Genomic DNA, 21,605 nt, shown 5'->3' on the forward strand with positions numbered 1-21,605 from the left:
ATGGTCCAGAATGGTGACCGAAAGACTCCGGCGCCGCAGCGCTCGAGCTTGCTCTCCTCGCAAATGCGACAAGTGAGGCCGCTGAAAGGGAAAAGAATGATGGCGTCGAAAGAAAAACCGCAGCCTAGACCGCAAATGCTGCCGCTCCTGGTGAGCGCCAGCCCGCGCCGCGTGCAGGGCGTGTCCGGGGCGCCCTCCCCCCGAGTTCCCCCGCAAAATCCGGCCCGCGGTCGCGCGCGCGCTCCCGTCTCGCTGCTTTGGAGGAGTCTGCAGCCCCGGGCGCGCCCGCACGGCGATTGCCGCCTCCACTCCAACCTCATCCACTCTCACTCTGACATTCTCTCCAGAGTCCTCGCGTCGAGCCCGTGGCGCCGGAGCGCGAGCCCCAAGCTCGGGACACAGCGGGACATTGACGATCTGCGATGCCTGTGCGTGCAGGTGATCACGATGAGCACGGCGCCGGCGGTGGCACCCTTCCTGGTGCTCCAGGCGCGCTGCGCCCGCGCGTTTGCGACGCCCGTGTGTGCCCCTGCGCGCGCCCCGCTCGCCGCGCCGCCGCCGGGCCCGTGGGGGTCTCAGGTTTGCGCGTGTGTGCCGCAGATGTCACGACCGAGCAGCTGCAGCAGATCCTCCAGAGCGTGCAGGCCGAGCTTGAGCGGCGCGCGGCGCTGCAGCGCGGGGCGCCCGAATCGAAGCGGTGCGTGCCCGCCCTCGCCGTGGCCGCGCTCGCCCCGCCTTGGCGAGCTCTTGCCCCTCGCGCGCGCCGCAGGAACTCGATCTTGTGCGCCTCGGGCAAGGCGTTGCCCAGCGAGGCGGAGGTGCACGCATGGGCGCTGCTCGTGCTGCTACATGGCCGCGGCGCGGACGGCTCGTGGGTCGCCGTCCCGACGCTCGTCGACCAGTGGATGAACGTCGTGCTGCTGCAGTCGAGTCGCTACAAGCAGGCGCCCGCCCTGCTCTCCCACCGCCCCCCGAGCCGCCGCCGCGGCTGCTACACCTCGGCTATATCTCGGCTATATCTCGGCTATATCTCGGCTCTATCTCGGCCTTGCTGCCTGAGCCGTGTGTGCGTGTTGTGCGCAGTTGCGCGAGCGATGGCAGCCTCCGACCGACGATCCGGAGTGGCGTAACTTGGCTCTCGCCAAGGGCCTCGTCCCGTCCTTGCTCAGCCAAGCCGCCGCTCGGGCGGCGGAGCCGCTCGCCCACATCACGCGCACGCTGGTGCAGCTCGAGGTCATCGACCACGACGTCGGGCAGACCGCGCTCTCGAACTATCTGAAGAACTGCCTCGCCAAGTCCAAGGGCATCTCGGGCCCGTCGTACAACCCGGCCAACGGCTCCCACACGCTACACCGGCACATCGCCGCGGCGGTGCCCGTCGCCTCGCTCCTGAAGGTGCGCGGCAAGGAGCTGCTCTCGGCGCTGCACCGCACGCGGGAGGAGCCCGACTCGAGCAGCTGTGCCACTACGCGGTGGGCGAGGGCGAGGAGGAGGGTGAGAGCGCGGGGTGGATGTGGTGCTCTTGCACCGTGCTGTCCGTCACCCAGGTGCCCAAGGGCCCGCGGAGCTTCTACAAGGACGGCGAGGCGGCGAGCGTGAGGTGGGACGCCAACGACCGCGTCTCGCCGGCCGAGCCCGAGTCGGACGGCTTGATCGAGCTCAAGAAGGGCAAGTTCAACGCGGACTGCGATGGCGCGTGGCGGCTGGACCTGGATGCGCCGCCGCCGGCGGCGGCGGCGGAGGACGAGGAGATGGAGGTGGAGGTGGAGGTGGAGGCGGAGGCGGCGGCGGCGGCGGCGGCGGCGGCGGCGCCGAGGCAGCGCGGGGCGCCGAAGAAGCGCGGGGCGCCGAAGAAGCGCGGGGCAACCGCAGCAGGCGTGGCGGCTGATGAGGCGGCGCCACAGGCGCGCGAGGCGCGCCCACGCGCAATGCACGTTGACTCTGCGGCACACACATGCAGTGGACAGCGAACACATAGGGTGATGCGATACGGCGGTAGATGGCCGAGGATGCAGACGGACCGTGGTATGTGTGTTGTGTACTTTATATGCTCATATTCCGCGTTACCACAAAACCCAAGCTGCAGAACATGTGCGAACCAGTGCCTATGACGCTCAAGGAGTAGGCGCGGAGCGCCGCGCGCGGAGCGCGCCCCGAAGAAAATTTTGAGGGTTGTGGAGGGCTAGATGCGATTTCTATTAAGAGTTTGACTCACACGCAAGGAACCAATCGGCCCACCCACAGGCCCAATCTCGAGTGGCGGCGCTCCGCGCCTACCCATGCAGCGGCGCGCTCCGCGCGTGGGGTCTGGTCATGACGCGGAAGAAGGCAGAGACACAGCGTCTGCCAGCCGAGTGCTACGACGTCAGGCCGAAGCCGCGTGGCCACAACTGACTGCAACAGACTGTCTTCATGTGTCTAGACTCTACCGCGGTGCGCTCCGCGCACATAGGTGCCAGCGCGCTCCGCGCGGTATCTAGCCAGCGCGCTCCGCGCGTGTGTGTCTAGCTAGCGCGCTCCGCGCGTGCGGTGTCCAGCTAGCGCGCTCCGCGCGTGTCCGGGTAGAGCACCGGCGCGCTCCGCGCGCATGAGAATCCAGTGCTTATGCTCATAAGCACTAAAAGCTCGTTTCTGCAGCTTGGCACAAAACGGAGGGGATAAAGCCGTATGATCCGCTAAAAAGCAGCAGGCACACACGCCAAGCGCGTGAGTTGTCGCTCGGGTTGCCTTAACTAGATAAGATCCCCATATTCATTAATAGCGGCTAGTTTGTCACATCACGTGGATCGATGACCCGGAATATGCCGCAAGACACGGCGCTTTCAATCAAGCAACTCATTATCTTGGACGCATCCCTCGACGCGAAGTGGCGAAGAGCCATGCAGTCACCCGAATTGCTTGGGCCTCTCCTGCAAGTAGAACGAAACATTCTTGGAGCTTCCCCAGCCGCTTGTGGCCGCATCTCATCCGTGGCGACGCGCTGTTCCACCGAGCCGTACTCGGCCGCGCCGCCGCGTCGAGGCACGGGTCCCCAACCAAGCAGCGACGCCGAAGCGTCGACCGATAGAGCGCCACACCCAGCAGTATGGGCGTCGACCGCTCTCTCGAGCGGCCGCGTGGCAGTGCGTGGCGCGGGCGTCACAGGCGGCAAGCGTGGAGCCGCTGGAAGAGCCGGTGCGAGCCGTGGACGGCAGCCGCTCCCCACGTCGCCGAGAGAGGCTGCGGGGGAGAGGGTCCAGGAGGCCACAGGAGGCGCCGGGAGGCTCGGGAGGCGCTAAAAAGTGGCCCGGGCGCCTCGTGCCACCCGTCTGGTGGGGCCAGGTGGGCTCAGGAATTAATCCAGGATTTTAAGGTGATCCACTACACCTGACCGAGAATTGGATGGCGAGATCGCGGCGAGATCGACCAGTCGGCCCAGGTCGGCGCCATGCACTGGCGGGCTGCACAGCGCGCTAGATTACGCGGAGGACGTGCGCTTACCACCGGGTGGGATTACCAGGCTCGCCTGGGCTCGCTGAGGGTCGATCGCGGCGCGACCCGTTTTCGGCTGTTTTCCTCGCGAATCTGGGGTGCGCGCCGGGAGCTGCAGCGCCAGCGTTTCGCGGACCTGTGCAGCCTCCGGGCACTGGGAACTTCTCCCAGGCTCGGGCAATGCGGACATGTGCCAGCGGGGGCGCGGAGGTGGTTTACATGCGGATGCGGCACGATCTTCGAGCCGAACCGACGATACAGGAGGCTCCAGAGGCGCCGTAATCGACAGTTGGCCGTCACCCAACTCCTCGCCCGCCGTGACTGTGGGTGTCTCCTGATTGCCCACGCTCGTGGCGGAGCTCGGGGTACCACTTTGGGCCACGGGACAAGCCCTGGGGAGTCACTGTAGCTCGCGCGGGGCTGAGAAGCCCCCATTCCCGCGAAAAATCGAGATTTGGCGAGATATAGGGGGCGGTTCTCATTATTTTCGGCGGCCCCAAAGCTACCCAATCACTCGCCCACCTCCCCCGAGCAGTCTAGTCCAAAAAAAACCGCGCCCCGATCAAGTTACGTTTTCAGTGTTTGCCCCTATGCCCGGCTGGTGCCAATCGGCTCAATGACTCTCCTCTCCGTCTCTCCCCTACTCAGACAGAATTGTTTGTTTTTTGTCCGCTTTCTCGTTCGTCTTTGTGCAGAAACCCTCCGCCGGAATCACGTCTCTCAACACGGCTGGCGGGTGACGGCGTCGGCGAGCTGGGCGAACTGTGACTAAGCTCACTTTAGGAAGGGCAGTGCCTTGGCGAGCGTGGCGAGCCGGCCGAGAAGGCCGCCATTAGGAGGGACGACGCGGAGAAGCTCAACCTCGAAGAAGAGGGTGGAGTTCGGCGGGATTGGCCCCATCGCTCGCGGCCCGTAGCCAAGGTGTGGCGGTATGATGAGCTCCCTCCTCCCGCCTGCGCGCATGCTCGCGACGCCCTCGTCCCAGCCCTACGGTCCATTTTGCGCGGGCCTTCTGTGTGAAGGCCGACGGCAGGCGCATCAAATGCTCAACGCACCTTGATCACCTGGCCGCGGCCGAGGGTGAACCGAAACGGGCCGCGCTGCTCGGTCGAATCGAAGACGGAGCCGTCCTCAAGCCTGCCTACGTAGTTCACCTCCACCTCTTCGCCTCTGGCCGGCCGCACCGCGTCCTCTGGCGGCAGCGGCGTCATGTCTCGCATCATCAGGCCGGTGTGCGAGGTCTGGAAGGTGCTGCAGCAACGTCTGGCGAGCTGCGCAATACGAGAGCGTCGCGCTGCGGCTCTGGTTGCGGCTCTGGATAGCATGGTCGTCTCGCACAACGCTGGGCACGGACTGACACAACGCTGCACAATGCCCTGGGTATGCTTGCGGGTGTACTCGCCGCTGTCGCCAGCCGTTCGCTGCCCCGTATTGGTGCAACCAGCCTAGAGCGCGATCTTTCACACTGGTGAGCGCGCCGCGTATACACGGCCCGCGCGAGACCGCCGCGCGCCGCTCGCGGTGCCCACACCATCGGGACCGGTCCGGAGCACCCAGCGACCGGTGTCGAATCGCCAGATTCGACCGCGCTGGCCTCCTGGAGCAACGCGCTGTCGCTCGCAATGACGCGATACGCGCGCTTTTTTAGCTCCATTTTACACCGATCGTTCGCGCCCAGACCACTCCCATCCATCGAGGGCACATGAGTAGCCTACGATTGACCCATCTCCGGCCGTCTCTATGCACTCGCAGGTGCGTTTGGTCCTCGGCGCGCCCGCTCTCGCTGCCTCGAGCTGCAGAGATGCCTGCAAAGAAGACCGGGCGCGGAGCGAATCTGAGCCTACTCAACAAGGAGCACCCGAAGGACAAAAAGGGCGACGACGACATCGGCGACCTCGAATCCGTCGACAAGCCGGACGACTCGTCGAGCTCGGGCGAGTCCACCAGCGGCGAGGCGCTGCCGCTGGTGCAGTCAACCCTCCCCTTCTCTTGTGCGAGCAGCGCACGGAAGAAGGGGAAGAGCAAGCGGCCTCGGGCCGCGGAGGGCCCTAGCCAACGGACGCTCGCCGATTTCATGCCCCGCCGGCCGCCTTCTCTCTCAGATGGCGCCACCTCTCAGCCTCCCGCCGACGCTCCCGCCGACGCTCCCACCTCCTCTCCCGCCGCCCCGACGGAGGAGATGGCGCCAGCGCTGCCCGAGCCCGAGCCCGAGCCCGAGCAGCTGCCGCCGCCTGAGCTAGCCGCGGAGCCACCGGCCAAGCCAAAGCGCGGCCGCCCACCGGGCAGCAAAAGGCCGGCTCAAGCCAGTGCGTCCAACCCGAGCCACTGCGGCCGTGCGTCGAGCTCTATCGGCGGCAACACGAGCGAGGTTTGGTGCTCTCAGGAGTGCTATGCCAACGCGTGGTCGGCAGGGGCCGGCGGGGCAGGTCCGCGGCGAGCGCTTCGCCTGCGGCGCGCGTCTCTGGCCACCAGGGAGGGTCTGGAGGGCGATTTTGGGGTCGATTTTTGGGAAGTGATGCCAATCGAGAGATCTCGCCGAGCCCTTTTCGGTGGTGTGCTTGCGAGCTTTTTTTTCGCACGGGAAGCATTTTTCGTACTCGCAAACGTGAATTAGTCGACTAGGCTGGGTGCACCAATAGACTTGAGTCGAGCGGGAGGTTTTCGACAAAGGAAAGAATTTTCCGAAGCACTGGGCACGGGACTAATTTAACCTCAGGCGTACTCGAGTACAAAAATATGCGTTTTTGGCCTCCCCTCCCTAACATTAGCCGGCAAAAATGTACTCTGACCGGTTAATATTAGGGAGGGGGGGGCGGTCGGGTGTCAGACCTAGAGCCGTAGCGCTAGGCGTGCGAGGCTGACGTATTTTGGACAATCCACCTACCAGGGTTAAGGGGCAAAGTCGGCTTTCCCAAAAAGGCCTGTTTTCTCGTTTTTCATGCACACCCGGACACAGCCGAGCCTCAGGCGTCCAAATCGGGGGCTGTGGGGTAGACACGGCACCGGAGGCTTGGCCCGGGGGCGAAGTGAGGGGCGGCGAGGGCTATCGCGAGCACCAAGGCGACTTGCGGGAATCACTGCTGCACACCAGTGGCGCCCAGTCCGACGGCCTGACGATGTGGGTTTTCGACACCGATTGTGCAGCAAAGAATTTTACAACGTACGATATGAGCTCGTCCGCAGGAGACTAGATGAGCTCGTCGGGTTGCTGCCCTAATACCCCACCAGGGGTTGTCTGCTCTATTTATTTATTTACTAGATGAGCTCGTGGTGGGCGGCTGCCAATCCGCTTTGGACCACATTCGCTGCCGCCACTGCTCGTGGCGTCATCGGCGACCTCTCCGCGCAACGGATGGAGCAGGGCTCGGGAGTATCCACGGTCGACCGCCAGCGGCTGTTCCTCTACACCGCCTTTACGAATCTGATGACTGATCGCGCTAGTTACGATCGGCCAATCTACGTGCATCTCTTTCCACGCTATTTCCCGACGCTCGTCGGCGGCCGCAGACAGATGCTGCTTGCTGGTCGAATATAAATATCATCAAAGCAACCCTCGTGGACAACCTGATCACCTCGCCCTTTGGTTTCTCTATTTACTATTTCCCGCTCTTTTATCTCTTTAAGAATTCCGTCATCGTCCATGCACGTGTCCTATATGTCGACACACGACACTCACCACATTGTGGGAAAAAGCGAAACTCTTCTGCTCGTTTCTCAGGGAGTACGGGCTACGGCTTTAGAGTCCGGTGTTGCGCGGCCCGCCTGACGCCTGAGATAGGTGGATGGAGTCCACACACCGGACGGTCGGCGTCATGGTGCACGAGCCACGACACACCGCGGTCTCTCGGCCCCGACACGTGTTAGTTCGACACAGGCTGGGAGGCGAGTGTTGGATCAGCTGGGGCGATTCAGTGACACACCCTCGCCCCTCAGACACCACACTGGAACTTTTCACCCCGCCGCGAAGCTGTGCACGAGCGCGCCAAAGTGCGCGCGACGCGGCGGCGCGGAGGCGCCGGAGGGTGATCCCGGCGCCGCGGCGAGCTGCGGCGGCGCCTGCGCCTGCGAGGAGCCGAGCTGCGCCGCCGCGGCCGCCTGCTGGTCTTTGAGCTGCTGCTTGCGCCGCGCCGAGGCCTTGAGCTGCGCCCATCGCGACTCGTACTTGCGAACCACCTCCGCCTGCTGCCGCTGCGCCGCGTGCGCCGCCTCGAGCTGCGCGCGCAGCGACTTGATTTCGGCGGCGGCGGGCGGCGCGAGGTCGGGCCTGCGGGACGGGTCTCGGACGTTCACGGACGTGTCACCGGGCGTGGGAAAGGACGTGGGCGGGTGGCGCGAGGGTCGGGCCTTGGCGCGGAGTGGACCTCGCGCACGACGGAGAGCGCCTGAGGAGGCAGCCGGGCAGGCGGGAGGAGGAGTGCAAGAGGGCCCGAGGTGTGCCTATCCGCCGGTGTGGGGTTTGTGTGAGCTAGGGTCCAGGGTGAGGGTGAGGGTGAGGGTGAGGGTGAGGGTGAGGGCGAGGGTGAGGGCGAGGGTGAGGGTGAGGGTGAGGGTGAGGGTCAGGGCCAGGGCCTAGTGCCTTCTTCGCGAGGCGGAGCTGCTCCGAGCCGCGCCGCTGCACCTTCAAACAAGACAACGCTCTCTCACAGCAGACAGGCTCGACACAGGCGCGGACTGCCGCGCCGCTGAACCTTTGCCAGCGCGGCCTGCATCTCGGCGCAGCGCTGCTTGAGGGCGGCCTTCTCGCCCGTCAGCACGGCGAGCTGCGCGCGCAGCCGCTCGTCGTGCTCCCCGCCTGCGGGCGAGGAGGGCTGGCGCTGGGCCATACGGCTTGCCCGGAGGGTTGCCGCTCCCGCTGTCCTCCGCGCGCCTCCGGCCGCTCCTCCGGCGGCGCCGGCAGAGGCAGCAGCGCCCGCGGGCGAGCGCTCGCCGCTGCAGGGCGGCACGACGCAGTACGAGTCGGTGAGCAGCCCTCCGCCAAGCGAGATGCGCGACGACGACGCCGACTGCGGAGGGAGCAGCAGCTCGGCGCACGCGAGCTCTTCAGCGCCAAAGTGGAGCGCTTCGAGCGTGGACATGAGGTGCGAGCCGAGCCGCGAGAGCGCGGCGTTCGCCGCCGCGCCGCCGCTCCCGGAGTGCGTGCCGAAGCTCCCGCGGCCCTCGCCGCTCCCGCTCCCTGCGCCGCCCTCGGCCGCCTCAGCCGAAGCGGTGAGCGGAGGCGGCGCCGGCGGAGGCGGCGCCGCCGCCGCGGCCGCCTCCTCGTGCGCGTCGCACAGCGTGATGCGGCAGCGCAGCTCGTGGGCGCGCTGCGAGTGCGAGATCGCCAGCAGCCGTAGCGACTGCAGCGACGCCACGTCGGAAGTGGTGAGGGTCGCTCGAACGTACTGCTCGGCCGCCGCTTCTAGCTTCTGCGCCGCCTCGCGCCAGCGACCCTCGTCGTGCAGGTCCTCGGCCGCAACGGCGAGCGCGTGAGCCCGCACGAGCGGCGCGGCGGTCGAGGAGGAGGACGCCATTCCACGGCCTGCGAGCGAGCGAGCGAGCGAGCGCGCGCGCGAATTCTTTTGGCCCTGTCTGCTGAGAGAGAGACGGTTGTTTGTTTAAATTCTTTTTGGCTCCTAACACCCGTCTGCCTTGGCGGAATCTTCTTCTTGAAATTTTCCTTTTCGAGCAATCCCGCTTGGGCCCGTGTGGTCAGTCTGAGGGCCCAACTTGAGAATCGTGCTTTGAGTGGGGTTGTTTGGTGTTGGGTTGGGTTGGTGGAGTTGGGAGGTCCGAGCGGGGCCGAAGTTGGGTTGTTCGAGTGTAGAGGTTGGGTCGTCGGCGCGAAGGGTGAGGTCTCGACCGCCGCCGCTCACGCCAGCGAGCGGCCACTACCGGTGTTTTTGGCTTCGCCACCGTCCAAAGCGTGCGCCATACGCTCGCCGACATCGAACGAGGCAGGACGCCTGTCCGACGAGCGGCTTGCGCTGCGGACGCCTTCTTGTGGCTCTCGTCAAGAGCGTTTTGCGGCCCGGCGGGTGTGAGAATGTGTGTCGTTCTGATGTGTCACTGTGTACGTCACATCGGTCTTGATAACAAGCACGGTCGATCCGTCGAAGCGATACACTCGTTCCTATCACGTTGGACGGCTTGCACGGAGCCCGAGAACGTCGAGGCCTTTGCTAACCGGCGCGTGGTTGCTGTGTCGGCTGGAGATGGCCACAGCCTCGCCCTCACCGCCGACGGTAGCGTCTGGAGCTGGGGCTTTGGAAGCGACGGCCGGTTGGGCCACGGCGACGAGCAGCGCCAGCTCCTGCCGAAGAAGGTCGAGGCCTTGGCTGACCGGCGCGTCGTCACTGTGTCGGCTGGAGACTTCCACAGCCTCGCCATCGCCGCCGACGGCGCCGTCTGGAGCTGGGGCGATGGAGGCCGCGGCATGCTGGGCCACGGCGACACGCAGAGCCAGCTGCTGCCCAAGAAGGTCGAGGCCTTTGCTGGCCATCACGTTGTCGCTGCGTCTGCGGGAGTCCGCCACAGCCTCGCTCTCACCGCCGACGGCAGTGTCTGGAGCTGGGGCGGTGGAGCCTTCGGCAAGCTGGGCCACGGCGACGAGCAGAGCCAGCTGCTGCCGAAGAAGGTTGAGGCCTTTGATGGCCAGCGCGTCGTCGCTGTGTCGGCTGGAGGCCAGCACGGCCTCGCCCTCGCCGCCGACGGCGCGGTCTGGAGCTGGGGCTATGGAGCCTTTGGCCCCCGGCTGGGCCACACCCCGTATAGATAGTGCACGCGCCGCCAGGCGGCAGGCGCATCCCTCTCTGGCACGCCTTGTGCCGACTGCCGTGTGCCTCTAGGCCCCAAATGATGTGCGCGGACTGTTACATTTTTGGTTTTTGATTTGTTTGGTGCGAGGTCTGATTTCTTTTCCATAAGCACACACCTGTGTCCCTTAAGTGGCCATTAGCATCTCGTCTGCGGGGCTCGTGTCGCCCCACAGGTGGTCGAAGCAGGTGCACGACGGTGGGGATGAGCGAGGCAGCAGGCCCATAGCGAGAGGCCCGAGCGGGAGGAGCCAGCTGCTAGGCGCTACCCGTGTGGGGCCGCTCGCGTTGCTCATGGCGATGAAGATGAATCCCGTCGCGTGGCGCTCGCAACTATCGAGCTCGGTTGAAAGAAAGGCCGGGCGCACCGTCGCGACTCTCGTACCCCTAGATTTTAGGGTCTGAGAGTAGATTTTAGGGGAGTCTTCCAAAGCCACACAGAAGCCCCGTGGGGGGTCCCCTGACCACACAGGCAACACACAGGCAACACTAAATGCCCACGAGAGCTACCCGAAGATATCTGGAGCCGTCACTTTGAGTGTGGGCCGCGGCCGGGGCCCTGGCCTGTCAGTGCCGGCTGCGGCTCCGCGCAGCGCGGGCCGCGCCGCTAGAGACCCGCCGCGACACACCGTCGCTGCGTCTCATCCAAGCCAGACAGTAGGCCCAATAGGAACAAGAAGACAACTCTCACTTAAGCGGGACGGTGGCGCGTGGACCGCCGGGCGGGCGCTGCTGCTGCTGGCGCTGCTGCTGCTGCTGCTGGCGCTGGCGCTGGTGCGGGCGATTGCTCGCGGCGGCGGCGCCGATCGCCGCGCCCTAGGGGGCCGCGCCGCGGCGCAGTCGGTGGCGCCTCCTCCCCCTCCTCCTCCTCTTCTTCTTCTTCCTCCCCCCCCCCCCCCCCCCCCCCTCCTCCTCGCCCAGGCCGGCCCGAGCGGCCGCCGGAACGGACTCTGGAGCGGCCGCAGGGGCTAGTGCCATCGCGCCGCGCCGCTGGCGGGCTGCCATAGAGCTCTCGTGGGCGTGCTATCCGCGCCCCTAGATTGTAGGGTGGACCAATACTGAGTGAACAAAAGTTGACCCCGTTCGGTTACGACGGCAGCCCTCTTCACTTAATGTGAGCCTCGTGCGACTCGGTCCGTAAGCCGAGGGCACCCGCGCGCCACGTGGGTAGGCTCCGCTTGCCATCTGGGGGCGATGCGGGCGGGCGCCGGAGCCCACCCTAAATAGTAGGGTGGTACCCTACTTCGAAGGGGAAGGGCGTGAATCCGTTCGTGCCACCTCGCGGCCGTCCCACTCTCGTCGCTCTCTCCCTTGAGCCTTGTCACTTCCTCCTCTGTCGCGTCGTTCTCTTCTGCCTCGTCCTGCGGCGCCGCCGCCTGCCGGTCCCTTGTTCTCGCGGCTTCTTTCGCCTTTCGGCGCAACTCCGTCCTCCTCGCGGCGTATCCTGGCCCCTCGAGTCTATCGAGCTCCCCTCGCGCAAGGACCACATTTCTGACTCCCACTCCGATCATTTGCCTCCAAGTCATGTCGTTGCTCAGGTCCACTCTCTCTTCGAACACTTGTGCCTCTACGGATATGACAGAAAAAAGCGATTGCTTGCGTGGAAAATTTCTTCTTTCTGGCGGCATGAGCGGCACCATCCTCCCAACCCAGCTCGCCGACCTGGCTCGGGGCGACCTGGCCTCGCTGCGCGCTTTCCTCTCCGGGCAGCGAACGCGCGGCACGTCGCTCGCGGCCCAGCTCGACGCGCGGCTCGACACCGAGAGGCAGGACACGCTGCTCACCTGGGCCGCTCGGCACGGGCAGGCCGAGGCGGTGCGGCTACTTCTCGAGGCCAACGCAGCGACCGACCAAGCCAGGATCGACGGCGCCACGCCACTGTACATCGCGAGCGAGATGGGTCAGCTCGAGTGCGTTCGGCTGCTTCTCGAGGCCAACGCGGCGGTCAACCAAGCCGAGGGGCAAGGCGCCACGCCGCTGTTGATCGCGTGCCAGGAGGGCCACGTCCAATGCGCCCGGCTGCTCCTCGAGGCTGGCGCGGCTGTGAACCAAGCCGACGGTGGTGGCTTCACGCCGCTGTACGTCTCGTGCCAGGAGGGGCATTTCGAGTGCGCCCAGCTGCTTCTCGAGGACAGCGCTTATGTCGACCAGACCGATGAGCAAGGCGCCACGCCGCTGTACACTGCGTGCCAGAACGGCCACCTCAAGTGCGTCCAGCTGCTCCTCGAGGCCGGTGCGGCGGTGAACCAAGCCACGCAGAGCGGCGCCACGCCGCTATTGATCGCGAGCCAGAAGGGCCACCTCAAGGTCGCCGCGCTGCTCCTCGAGGCTGGCGCGGCGATCAACCAAGCCAGGGAGGACGGCGCCACGCCTCTGTTCATCGCATGCCAGCTGGGCCACCTCGAGATCGCCCGGCTGCTTCTCGAGGCTGGCGCGGCGGTAAGCCAAGCCCGCACTGACGGCACCACGCCGCTGTTCGCTGCGTGCCACTTCGGCCACCTCGAGGTCGCCAAGCTCCTCTCCTCCTACGGCGCCTCCCGAGCTGCAACGCCCCTCGGCACGCCCGAGGAGGCCGCCGACCTCGCCGCCGACCACGCCGACCTCGCCGCCTGGCTGGTCGCCAGCCGCGGCTGGACGCCGCTCGCGCACCTTGAGACCCTCACCGCCGCCCGCGCTCTCTCCCTGCTGCGCAGCGGCGCAAGCCTGCACGAGGGCGAGCCGACGCCGCTGCAGCGCGCCGCGGGCGGCGAGGGCGAGGCGGCGGCGCTGGTTCGGCGGGCGGCGTCGCCGTGGTCGCCGGCAAGCCACTCGCTCTTCCCCGCAGCGGCGCGTGAGTACGCGGTAACGGTCATGCGCATCGGCTACCAGATCGCGCTCTCTCCGCCCGACGACGCCGAGGCGCGCCCGGACTGGAGCGCGCTGTCCGACGTGTGGCGCGAGCACGTGCTGCCGCACGTGGTGGCGCGCTGAGGCCGAGTGAGGACGCGAGTGCCACGCGGCGGCGCTGATCCGGCGGGCGGCGGAGGCGGAGGCGACGGAGGCGGAGGGCATCGGAGCGCGAGGCGCTGGCCGCGCTGCAGCACCTCGTGAGCGCGGACAGCGCCGCGGCGTTGCGAATCGCGATCGACGACGCCACGCCACACGCGGGCGCGATCGACGCTTTGGAGGAGGAGCTGTCGGCGCTCGGCGCTTCGCCTCGCAGCGCTTGAGGTTGCCGGACCCGAGAGGTGGCGGGAGAGAGCAGAGGGGAACCGAGCGGAAAAGGCGAAAAGAAAGTGGCGGAGACTGGGTACGACGGCACGAGCTCCTAGACGAGCTCTTGCGTCTTGGAGCATTTGGAGTGCAGTGTCCGACCCCAAGCGAAAAATCGTTCACCAAAAATCGACGCGCGTCGAGATCCAAAACTCGACGTAGCCAACTTTCAAGCGCCCAACTGACGGCTTTCTTGGGCCCATAACGGTCGGAGCGGCCGCACATTGCTCGGTACCCTCCCTGCACATCTAAATACATCCCCTTACCCCTTCACCCTCGCCTCGCTGCTTGGTGTTTCTGAACACGTAGACGACCACGCTGTGGGGGTTGTGTGCGGGTTGTGTCTGGGAGGGAGGGAGTGGGGGGGTGCAGGTTGCTCACCCACGGCACCGGGCCGGTGCTTGCACTTTGAATGCCGTGGGGCTCCTGCCCGTGTCCCGGGCGTGGAGATGCGAGGGTCGCCCCCCCTTGCCCCACCACTTTGTGTGTGTGGAGACGTTTACCTTACCTTACCTTAAGCCATCCCTGCTGCTAGGGGTGGGGGGGTGCTCCATGCGAGGTCCCGACCCCCCCCCAGCAGCAGAGCGCACGGACCCAGCTCTCCCGCCTCTTCGCCGCCGCCCCCCCTCCACCCTCGGCTCGTGTTTGAGCGGTACGCTCGAGGCGGTTGTGTTCACCGCGCCTTCGAGCCCGGTTGGCAGTAGGAGGGCCCGCCGGTGAGACCACTGATTTTGATGCCGACCATAAATTCTTGCCACTGGAACGCATGCTACTTGCAACTGCTGTCTGTACAGAGATGCCAGCACCCCCCACAGGCAGAGTGCTGCTGCTGGGGGGGGGCGTCGGCCATGGCTTTAGATGTGCAGGGCGCCGCATATGAGAACCAGGCAAACGGGCCGCAGTCGCCGGCCTGGCTCCATAGCCCGATGCCGCTCAACATGGCCATGTCCTTTTTCTATCGCACCTTGGTCAATCCGAAGTATCATGGCCGTCTGCATATCGTGATTGTCAACACCGAGCCTCAAACTGGCCTGCAAGACGCCCCATCAGGTCTGCACTGGTTTACTTTCGCATGGTACATCGAGCCGGATGACGACTCTGCCATCCCCGCTACCGCCGCCACGGACGGGGTAATGGTTGACGGCGTCGCAGAGGGTGATGCAGACACGGCCGGCTCCTGCAGCGCCACGTGCGGGGTGCCGCGCGGGCAAGCCTGAGTTTGTTCGTCTCTCTGAGTGTGTTTGTACTTCTCCCCCTCAAAACCTGTATCTCTCTCACTCTCGACGCTACTGAAGAAGTGCCTGCGGGACCCAGATAGCTCTCGATTCCCAGAGCCGGCGCAGGCACCTGAGAAGCAAGATGATCAAACCTCCGTGCTCAGTGTCGGGAATGACGCCAAGGCGCATGACGGGCACTCTGATTTTGTGCTTGAGCAGTATGCTGCGCTTTGGGCCGAGGCGGGCGCTCTCAGAGATGACGGCCACCTTGGCTCGGCCGTCCACATGTACATGTGCAGAAAGGCGATTGCCCTCTGTCCAAGGTTGCCTGATGCGTATGCTGGTCTCGGTCGGCGCCGCTCTCGCGCGTGCCGGATTCCTTCCAGGCGCCGCGGCGTGCATGCACGCGATGGATCGGCAGGTGAGCGGATCGCGGGAATGGGCCATCAGCGCCGCCAGCGCCTTTGACTGCCTCCGACGCGAAGAGTGCCGTGCGACGTCCTATCCGCACTGGTGGTCGGATGAAGGGATCAAGGCGTGTATCGCGCGCCTTGCGGGGGGGGCGCGGAAAAGAGGCTCTCTCGGCACGCGTACTCGCCGCGATCCCCGAGGCGACTTTATCGCACCGACGCCCTCGAGATGCGAGGCCGCGTGCTCTCTGGCAGAGAGGCGGGATGGGAGGCGGCCGAGCGCACTCCAGCCGAGTTGCGCGAGGCAAGCGGATGCTTCGGTGCGGCAGCCGCCGTTGAGCCCTCGCCAGAGGCCTCGGATGCGTTCCGTGCGCTCGCCAGCCGCAGCGCCGCCGACGAAGCGGGCGCTGCAAGGGAGGCTCTGCTGAGGCGGCGGCAGCACATGACGTGCCTGGCTATGAGCTCATGTTCCTCTGGCTCAACGCCATGCTGCGGGGCTCGCTCGCCCCGGAGGCGCCGTGTCCAGGCACGGTCTTGCTACTTGCCGGCGACGAAAAGGGCGAGCGGTCCTGCTTGCTCAAGGAGTTCCTTGCGGACGTGCGGGCGCCAATCGAGGCGGCGCTCCTCAAGCAGGGAGCGCCTGCCCAGTGGGTGGTGCTCATACGCGGCGAGGACTCGCTAGCTGCAGAATTGCAGTTGCAGGGAGCACCGTGCTTCATCGTGCGAGGGGATGTGCGCCCGTTGCTGTCGGGCGAGGCGTGGGCGTCGCTTCCTCCAGTGGCTGCCGTCGTGAGCCTGTGGGGCGCGCGCGAGACAGAGGCACTCCTGGCCTCCCTCGCACGGGTGAGGGGTCCTGCGTCAATGGCGCCCAGGGGTCTCGTGATGGTGACGTGGCCGAAGGATGACCCGCGTGAGAGCGTGGTCCACGTTGACGCGCCGGGTCTGATGACCACCGAAGAGTGATTACGCTGCCGAGGATGGCCAGGGAGGCAGACGCAGCGGCCATCATGAGCGCGCTCGATATGTGCCTGCAGCCACATAGCAATGCGGAGGCAGACACGTGGCGCCTGAGGACGACGGCGCTTCGCTACGGTGTCGACGATGTTGCCGATGGTGGTGTCCTCCTAAGAGTAAACGCAGGAACCAAAAAATAAGAACATTGGCAAGCCGGGGGTCCTGACGACCTCGTGCGTCGAAGCGCTTCGACACCAGGGCGTGCACTCGATGCGATGCAGCCGAATGTGTCTTCTCGAGTGCCAGTTGGAATAGCGGGATGTGTATGCAGCATCTTGGGCGCCCTCCTTCACCTCGCTGACAGGCAGTTGGGCCTCGTAGTGGAGTGTGCTCGTCAAGGGCGGGAAGGGCGGTGTGCTCGGCGGTGGGGAGGGCGGCGGCGACGGAGGGGGAGGTGAAGGAGGAGGTGGCCACGGAGGGGGCGGCGGCGGCAGCGGCGGCGGCGCCGATGGTGGTGGTGGAAACGGCGGTGGCGATGAGGGAGGCGGTGGAGGAGCCTGTGGCTCTTCGGTGGGCACGGCTGGCGGGAAGGAAGGCGGTGGTGGCGAGGGCGGTGACGAGGGCGGCGGAGAGGGCGGCGGCGAAGGCGGTGGCGAGGGGGGCGGCGAGGGCGGCGGAGAGGGCGGCGGCGAGGGCGGCGGCGAGGGCGGCGGAGAGGGGGGCGGCGAGGGCGGCCGGATAGGGGGGTGGCGAGGGCGGCGGAGAGGGCGGCGGAGAGGGCGGCGGCGGCGAGGGAGGCGGTGAGGGCGACAGCGACGGCGGCGGCGGCGAGGGCGGCGGTGGGGCAGGCGGCGGCGGTGCCGGAGGCGGCGGCGTGGGAGGCGGTGAGGGCGGCGGCGGCATGGGAGGAACAGCCGGGGCAGTCGGAGAAGGGGCAACTCCGTGCACTGACGGTCGGCCGTCAGAAGACACGCACGGCACACGCCTGCGTGGACCGCTTACACCAATCCTCGCTACCCAACGATAGAAACGCGTCACACCAATCCTCGCTACCCAACGCGGCCAAAGGATATCCACCTCGAGAACCTCGAGAGATAGAAACGCACCCAACGATAGGAATAAGAAATAGAACCCGGCAAGGTGAAGAACAGTCAGGCCTGAGGCTCACCCATTGTGGAAGTGAGGGACTGCTCGACCCCCCCGGATAATGCTGAACAAGCTCCTCTTGTAGCTCGATCGGTCACACCGCCATCGCCGTCGGGGAGAGGGGGGACGACACTGCTTCGGCAGCGTGCACCTCGATCCTGTACCGTGTTTGTTATGACCCCCCCCAATGAACGCACCAGTGAGGGAGGGCGAGACGATCGAGGGGTCCTCCCGTACCATGCGGAATCGACCCTATCCAGTGCTCAAGTGCTCAACAGTCAGGCTGCTGCCCGGACTGGACACCGGCGCGGTATGGGTGGACGCGGGAAGGAGGTGACGGCACCTTGGAGCGACACAAAGACACAAACTCACAAGAGATTTGCCAAAGTTTTGTTGAAATCCGTGAACGGCGAAGAGGAAGAAACACGCCGCGGGCTTGCGCTCCAAGTGTTACTTGGTCTTCGGGCCCAGGCTGCGAGGCTTCGCCGATGCCAGAGCCCTCCCCCCGGTCTCCGCATCAACCGCCTGTCTCGTGGGCCCTAAATTCAGTCAGCCTGCGTCCTGAGCTTGACTTTGCACGGACGGGAAGGGCGGAGGCGGAGGCGGCGACGACGGCGGTGGCGGAGGCAGACATCGACTGGCAAGCCAAATCGGCCGCGGTTCACTCTGCTATCCTGGCCAAGTCGGCAGCTTCGCCGCCGCCGCCAGCCAGAGCGCCGAGCACGAGCAGCGTGTGCGTCCGCGTGCGGTCATTGCTCGCCCGCGAGCGGGTCGCGCTCGGGCAGCGCATCCCCGGCAACACTGCCGTCTCCTTTGCTCAGTTCGAGTACGATGCGCTCGTTGCCGACGAGGTCTCCGGCAAGGTGCACGTCCTCTCGGAGGCGCGTAAGTTGGGGCGGCCGACAGGCAAGATGGCGGCGCGCGTCTTCAAGCCGGACAGGGTCTTTGGGCCGGGCGCGAGCAGCAATGCCGTCTTTGATGCCGCGGTGTCCCCGCTCGTTGCTCTCGCGCTGCGCGGCGGCTCGTCGACAGTGCTGGCGTATGGCGCGACCGGCTCGGGCAAGACGCACACGATGACGGCCATGCAGCGGCTGTGCGCCGCTGCGCTGCTCTCTGACGAGGCCGCCGCCGGTCCGTCGGTCCGCGAGCTGCGCATCTCCTTCGTCGAGCTGCGGGGCGAGCGCTGCTACGACCTGCTGCACGAGCAGCGAGCAGAGCTGGCCCTGCGCGACGACGGGACGGGAGAGACGGTCGTGTGCGGGGCGCACGAGGCGGCGGCCGCGTCGGTCGAGGCCGTCGGCGCTGTCCTCGCCGCAGGCAACGCCGCGCGCGCCACCGCGCCGACGAATGCAAACGACTGCTCGTCGCGCTCCCATGCGATCTGTGTGCTGCGCGTCGTCGTCGTCGTCGGCGGCGGCGAGCGCGCCAAGGGCGGCGGCCAGGGCGGCGGCGGGGGCGGCGGCGAGGGCGGCGGCGAGGGAGCGGAGGTGGAGGGTGGGTCGCTGCGGCTCGTCGATCTCGCTGGCTCGGAGCGCAAGCAGACCGCGATCACCGAGGACGCCGAGCGGGTCGAGGAGATGAAGGCGATCAACGCCTCTCTGGGGCACCTCAAGGATTGCATCCGGCTGCAGCTGCTCAAGGCGCGGCACGGCGACGACTCCCACGTGCCGTACCGCCGCTCCAAGCTGACGACGGTCCTCAAGTCGTGCTTCGTCGACGCCGGCGCGACGCCGTCGGCCCTCTGCTTCCTCGCGCACGTCGCGCCTCCTCGCTCGCAGGGGAGGCAGACGCTCAACACGCTCGAGTACGCCGCGCAGATGGTCGAGACGAGCCGCGCCGACAAGGAGCGGGCGGGCTTCAGCGACGTCGAGAGGTGGCCGGCGGCCAGGGTCGTGGCGTGGTGCGAGGCGCTCGACGGCGGCCGGTACGCCCACTTCGCGAGCTGCTTCGCGCGCCTCTCGGGAAAGCTGCTCGCGTGCGAGTGGGAGCTCGACGTGTGCAAGTGGGTCGTCGCCGCGGGGGGCACCGAGGAGGAGGGGCGCGCGGTCTTTGCAGCCTTCCTGCAGATGCACCGCGAGGCCAAGGCGTTGCAGAAGAAGGCGCGCCCAAGGGTGGCTGCCGCGCGTCGCATCGTCGAGCCCTGCGTCGTCGGGGCCGACTTCATGGGTCACATGGCGGAGAGTCCAGGCCTAGAGATGGAGCGACGAGGGAGCTGAGGCGTCCGCCGCCCAGCTGTCGACCACAGCTGCGCGGCCCGTTGTGCGCCGTCCCGGTTTCGCGCATTTCTTTGTGATCTACTTTAGCTCCCCAGGCCCGCGGCAATTTTCTTTCTGTCGTCAATGTCCTCTTCGTAGCCGCTCTCGTGCCTCATAGCGCTAGGCGTGCTTCCGAACCAGCCGAGGACGAGCACGCGCTTGGCGGCCGTGGACAGTGCTGGCGCGGCGACGACCATCGCGGGAAGACAACGGTGGTTCCGTGGTTCCCGGCCTTGCCCGGTTTCGCGGCAAAAGGGTCTGTGTAGGCCGACGAACGATATATATAAACAATAGAAGGAGGACCGGAGAATAACTCTGGCCACCACTTGAGACCTCCACTATTCACAATCAGAGCCTCTGGCAGGGCGAAGAGATAGCCTTGGCAACCGGACGGGTTCGCAAAGAAGACCTAGCTGGGGGGTATGAACACAAGGTGTGGCCGGGGGTTATGAAGGGGGGGGGGGGGGGGGTTGCCCCGGGCAACACAGGCAACAGCACCTCCTGGCACGTGCCAGCGCGCGAGGGACGACCGAACATGCAACGCCAACAGCCTCGAGCGCGACGATAGGCATGCCATACGAGACCGTGCCGAAGGACGCGTGCTTTATGGTGCGAGCTTTATGGTGCGAGAGCGGGCGGAGGCGCCAGAGAGCCGCGCTTGACGACGGTGTTTTCGATCTTGCCAAAGAATGGCGCTTTAGTGAGCTGGTCGCCGATGTAGTGCGCGCCGATGCTCACCGGAACAAAGCCACTCGGGTCGGTGTAGGAGTCCAGGCTGGCCTTGCAGCTCTCGCTGCCATCCACGTACAAGGAGAGGTCTTGGCCACGACGCGAGAACACCACTCGCTGCTTCTGGCCGACCGTGAGAGCGCGAGCGGACATGAGCTCGCCGCCCCACCAGCCCAGGAAGGTGACGTCGTCCTGCACGCAGGCCGGCTTCCAGGGGGGCGCCCTCATGTCGTATCCCGTGGCGCCGTACAGTGTCAGGACAACGTGCAGAGAGTTGGTCAAAATCAGCGCCCATCCAAGTGCAACGCCTGACTGATGGCGGCCAATGATAGTCCCGCCGTGTTGGTTCATGCCTGGAGTCTGAGGCGTGACGTCCATTTCGATGACAAAATCATGGTGGGGCTCTCCTGCTCCTGACAAGGGACACGACAGGCTCGCAGCGCGGTGCGCGGTGGACTCCCACATCCACTGGCGGTCTCCTCTCAGTCTAGCGACCTGCCTCCAGCTTGTCGCTGGCAGTCTCTCGCACATGCCCTTGTACAGGCCAAGTGGGGGCAAATCCAATACTTTTTCTGCGTTCCCAAGGGCATCCAGACGAGCACCAGAAGCCACCTACCCCGGCGCGCACTCCCCCGGCCCCGCCCGAGAGCGCTCCCGACTCCCGGCAAGCCAACCAGTGTCACCGCTCGGCGCGAGAGGAGGCCTCTCCCGTTCCCTCCTTGCCGCGGCCTCGCACACCACCAACGTGTCCCTCGACCCGCGCTCTGTTCCGCAAACGCCTCTCCAACCCGTCCTGCCCTCTCCCGCCCGCGTCCCGCTCCATCCCACGCACACACCCATTCCGCCCGCGCGTCACCACCACTGCCGATCCCACTCCCAACCGCATCCCCCTCACCCCCTCACCCCCCACCCCGCCTCCGCTCGGCCGCTCCGCCGCCCGTCTCTCCCCGCCCGCTCCACCGGCCACAATCCCCAACCCCCTGCTTCATCCGCCGCGTTGTAGGAGTCTCCCACCCCTCCCGCCTCCCTCTCCGCCGCCTGCCAACCCTCCTCCCTCCCCACGCGATCCGCCATCGCCTTCTCCTCCTCGCCCGCCGGGCGGTTTAGACGCCCTCCCCGAGCCTTTGATCGAGGAGACTCCCCGCGCCCGCGCCAGGCGCCTCTCCAGCCATGAAGGTCGCCTTCAAGACGCTCAAGGGCTCCATGTTCCACGTCGACGCCGCGCCCGACATGCTCGTCTCGCGGGTCAAGGAGCTGGTTGCCGCATCGGAGCACGGCACCAAGGACGGCTGGGAGGCGGAGGGCATCAAGCTCATCTTCCAAGGCAAGGTGCTCGACGGCGGCCGCGACCTCGCCTCGTACTCGATCAAGGAGAACGAC

The 21,605-nt window shown here is 66.4% G+C and overlaps 4 protein-coding genes across 4 annotated transcripts; 3 read left to right on the forward strand and 1 right to left on the reverse strand.

The window, feature by feature from the left end:
* The first annotated feature begins 128 nt into the window (after positions 1 to 128).
* On the forward strand, positions 129 to 2,756 carry EMIHUDRAFT_445428 (hypothetical protein). Its single transcript, XM_005768818.1, has 5 exons — positions 129 to 489; positions 1,084 to 1,459; positions 1,680 to 1,794; positions 1,973 to 2,070; positions 2,682 to 2,756. The coding sequence occupies exons 1-5, from the start codon at positions 136 to 138 to the stop codon at positions 2,708 to 2,710; spliced, it is 972 nt and encodes a 323-aa protein (XP_005768875.1). The 5' UTR covers positions 129 to 135; the 3' UTR covers positions 2,711 to 2,756.
* A 1,489-nt stretch (positions 2,757 to 4,245) lies between these two features.
* EMIHUDRAFT_76055 (hypothetical protein) lies at positions 4,246 to 4,682 on the reverse strand (the record flags this gene model as incomplete). The annotated part of the gene is made up of 2 exons (XM_005768819.1): positions 4,246 to 4,458; positions 4,527 to 4,682. The coding sequence occupies 2 exons, from the start codon at positions 4,680 to 4,682 to the stop codon at positions 4,246 to 4,248; spliced, it is 369 nt and encodes a 122-aa protein (XP_005768876.1).
* A 13,485-nt stretch (positions 4,683 to 18,167) lies between these two features.
* Positions 18,168 to 19,061, forward strand: EMIHUDRAFT_43171 (hypothetical protein; the record flags this gene model as incomplete). Its single annotated transcript, XM_005768820.1, has 2 exons — positions 18,168 to 18,647; positions 18,720 to 19,061. Coding segments are annotated over 2 exons (822 nt in total), but the record flags the coding sequence as incomplete, so codon positions are not given.
* Positions 19,062 to 21,395: 2,334 nt separating this feature from the next.
* EMIHUDRAFT_245131 (hypothetical protein) lies at positions 21,396 to 21,583 on the forward strand (the record flags this gene model as incomplete). Its single annotated transcript, XM_005768821.1, has 1 exon — positions 21,396 to 21,583. A coding segment is annotated over one exon (188 nt), but the record flags the coding sequence as incomplete, so codon positions are not given.
* Positions 21,584 to 21,605: the final 22 nt, after the last annotated feature.

The sequence above is a fragment of the Emiliania huxleyi genome, assembly GCF_000372725.1.
Source record: "Emiliania huxleyi CCMP1516 unplaced genomic scaffold EMIHUscaffold_447, whole genome shotgun sequence".
NCBI classification, from domain to species: Eukaryota; Haptophyta; order Isochrysidales; family Noelaerhabdaceae; genus Emiliania; species Emiliania huxleyi.

Coding starts and splice junctions, on each gene's coding strand:
- EMIHUDRAFT_445428 (XM_005768818.1), top strand. CDS start 136: ATGCTGCCGCTCCTGGTGAGCGCCAGCCCGCGCCGCGTGCAGGGCGTG. Junction 490..1,083: donor CACCCTTCCTGGTGCTCCAG/GCGCGCTGCGCC, acceptor TGTTGTGCGCAG/TTGCGCGAGCGATGGCAGCC. Junction 2,071..2,681: donor CTCATATTCCGCGTTACCAC/AAAACCCAAGCT, acceptor GATCCGCTAAAA/AGCAGCAGGCACACACGCCA.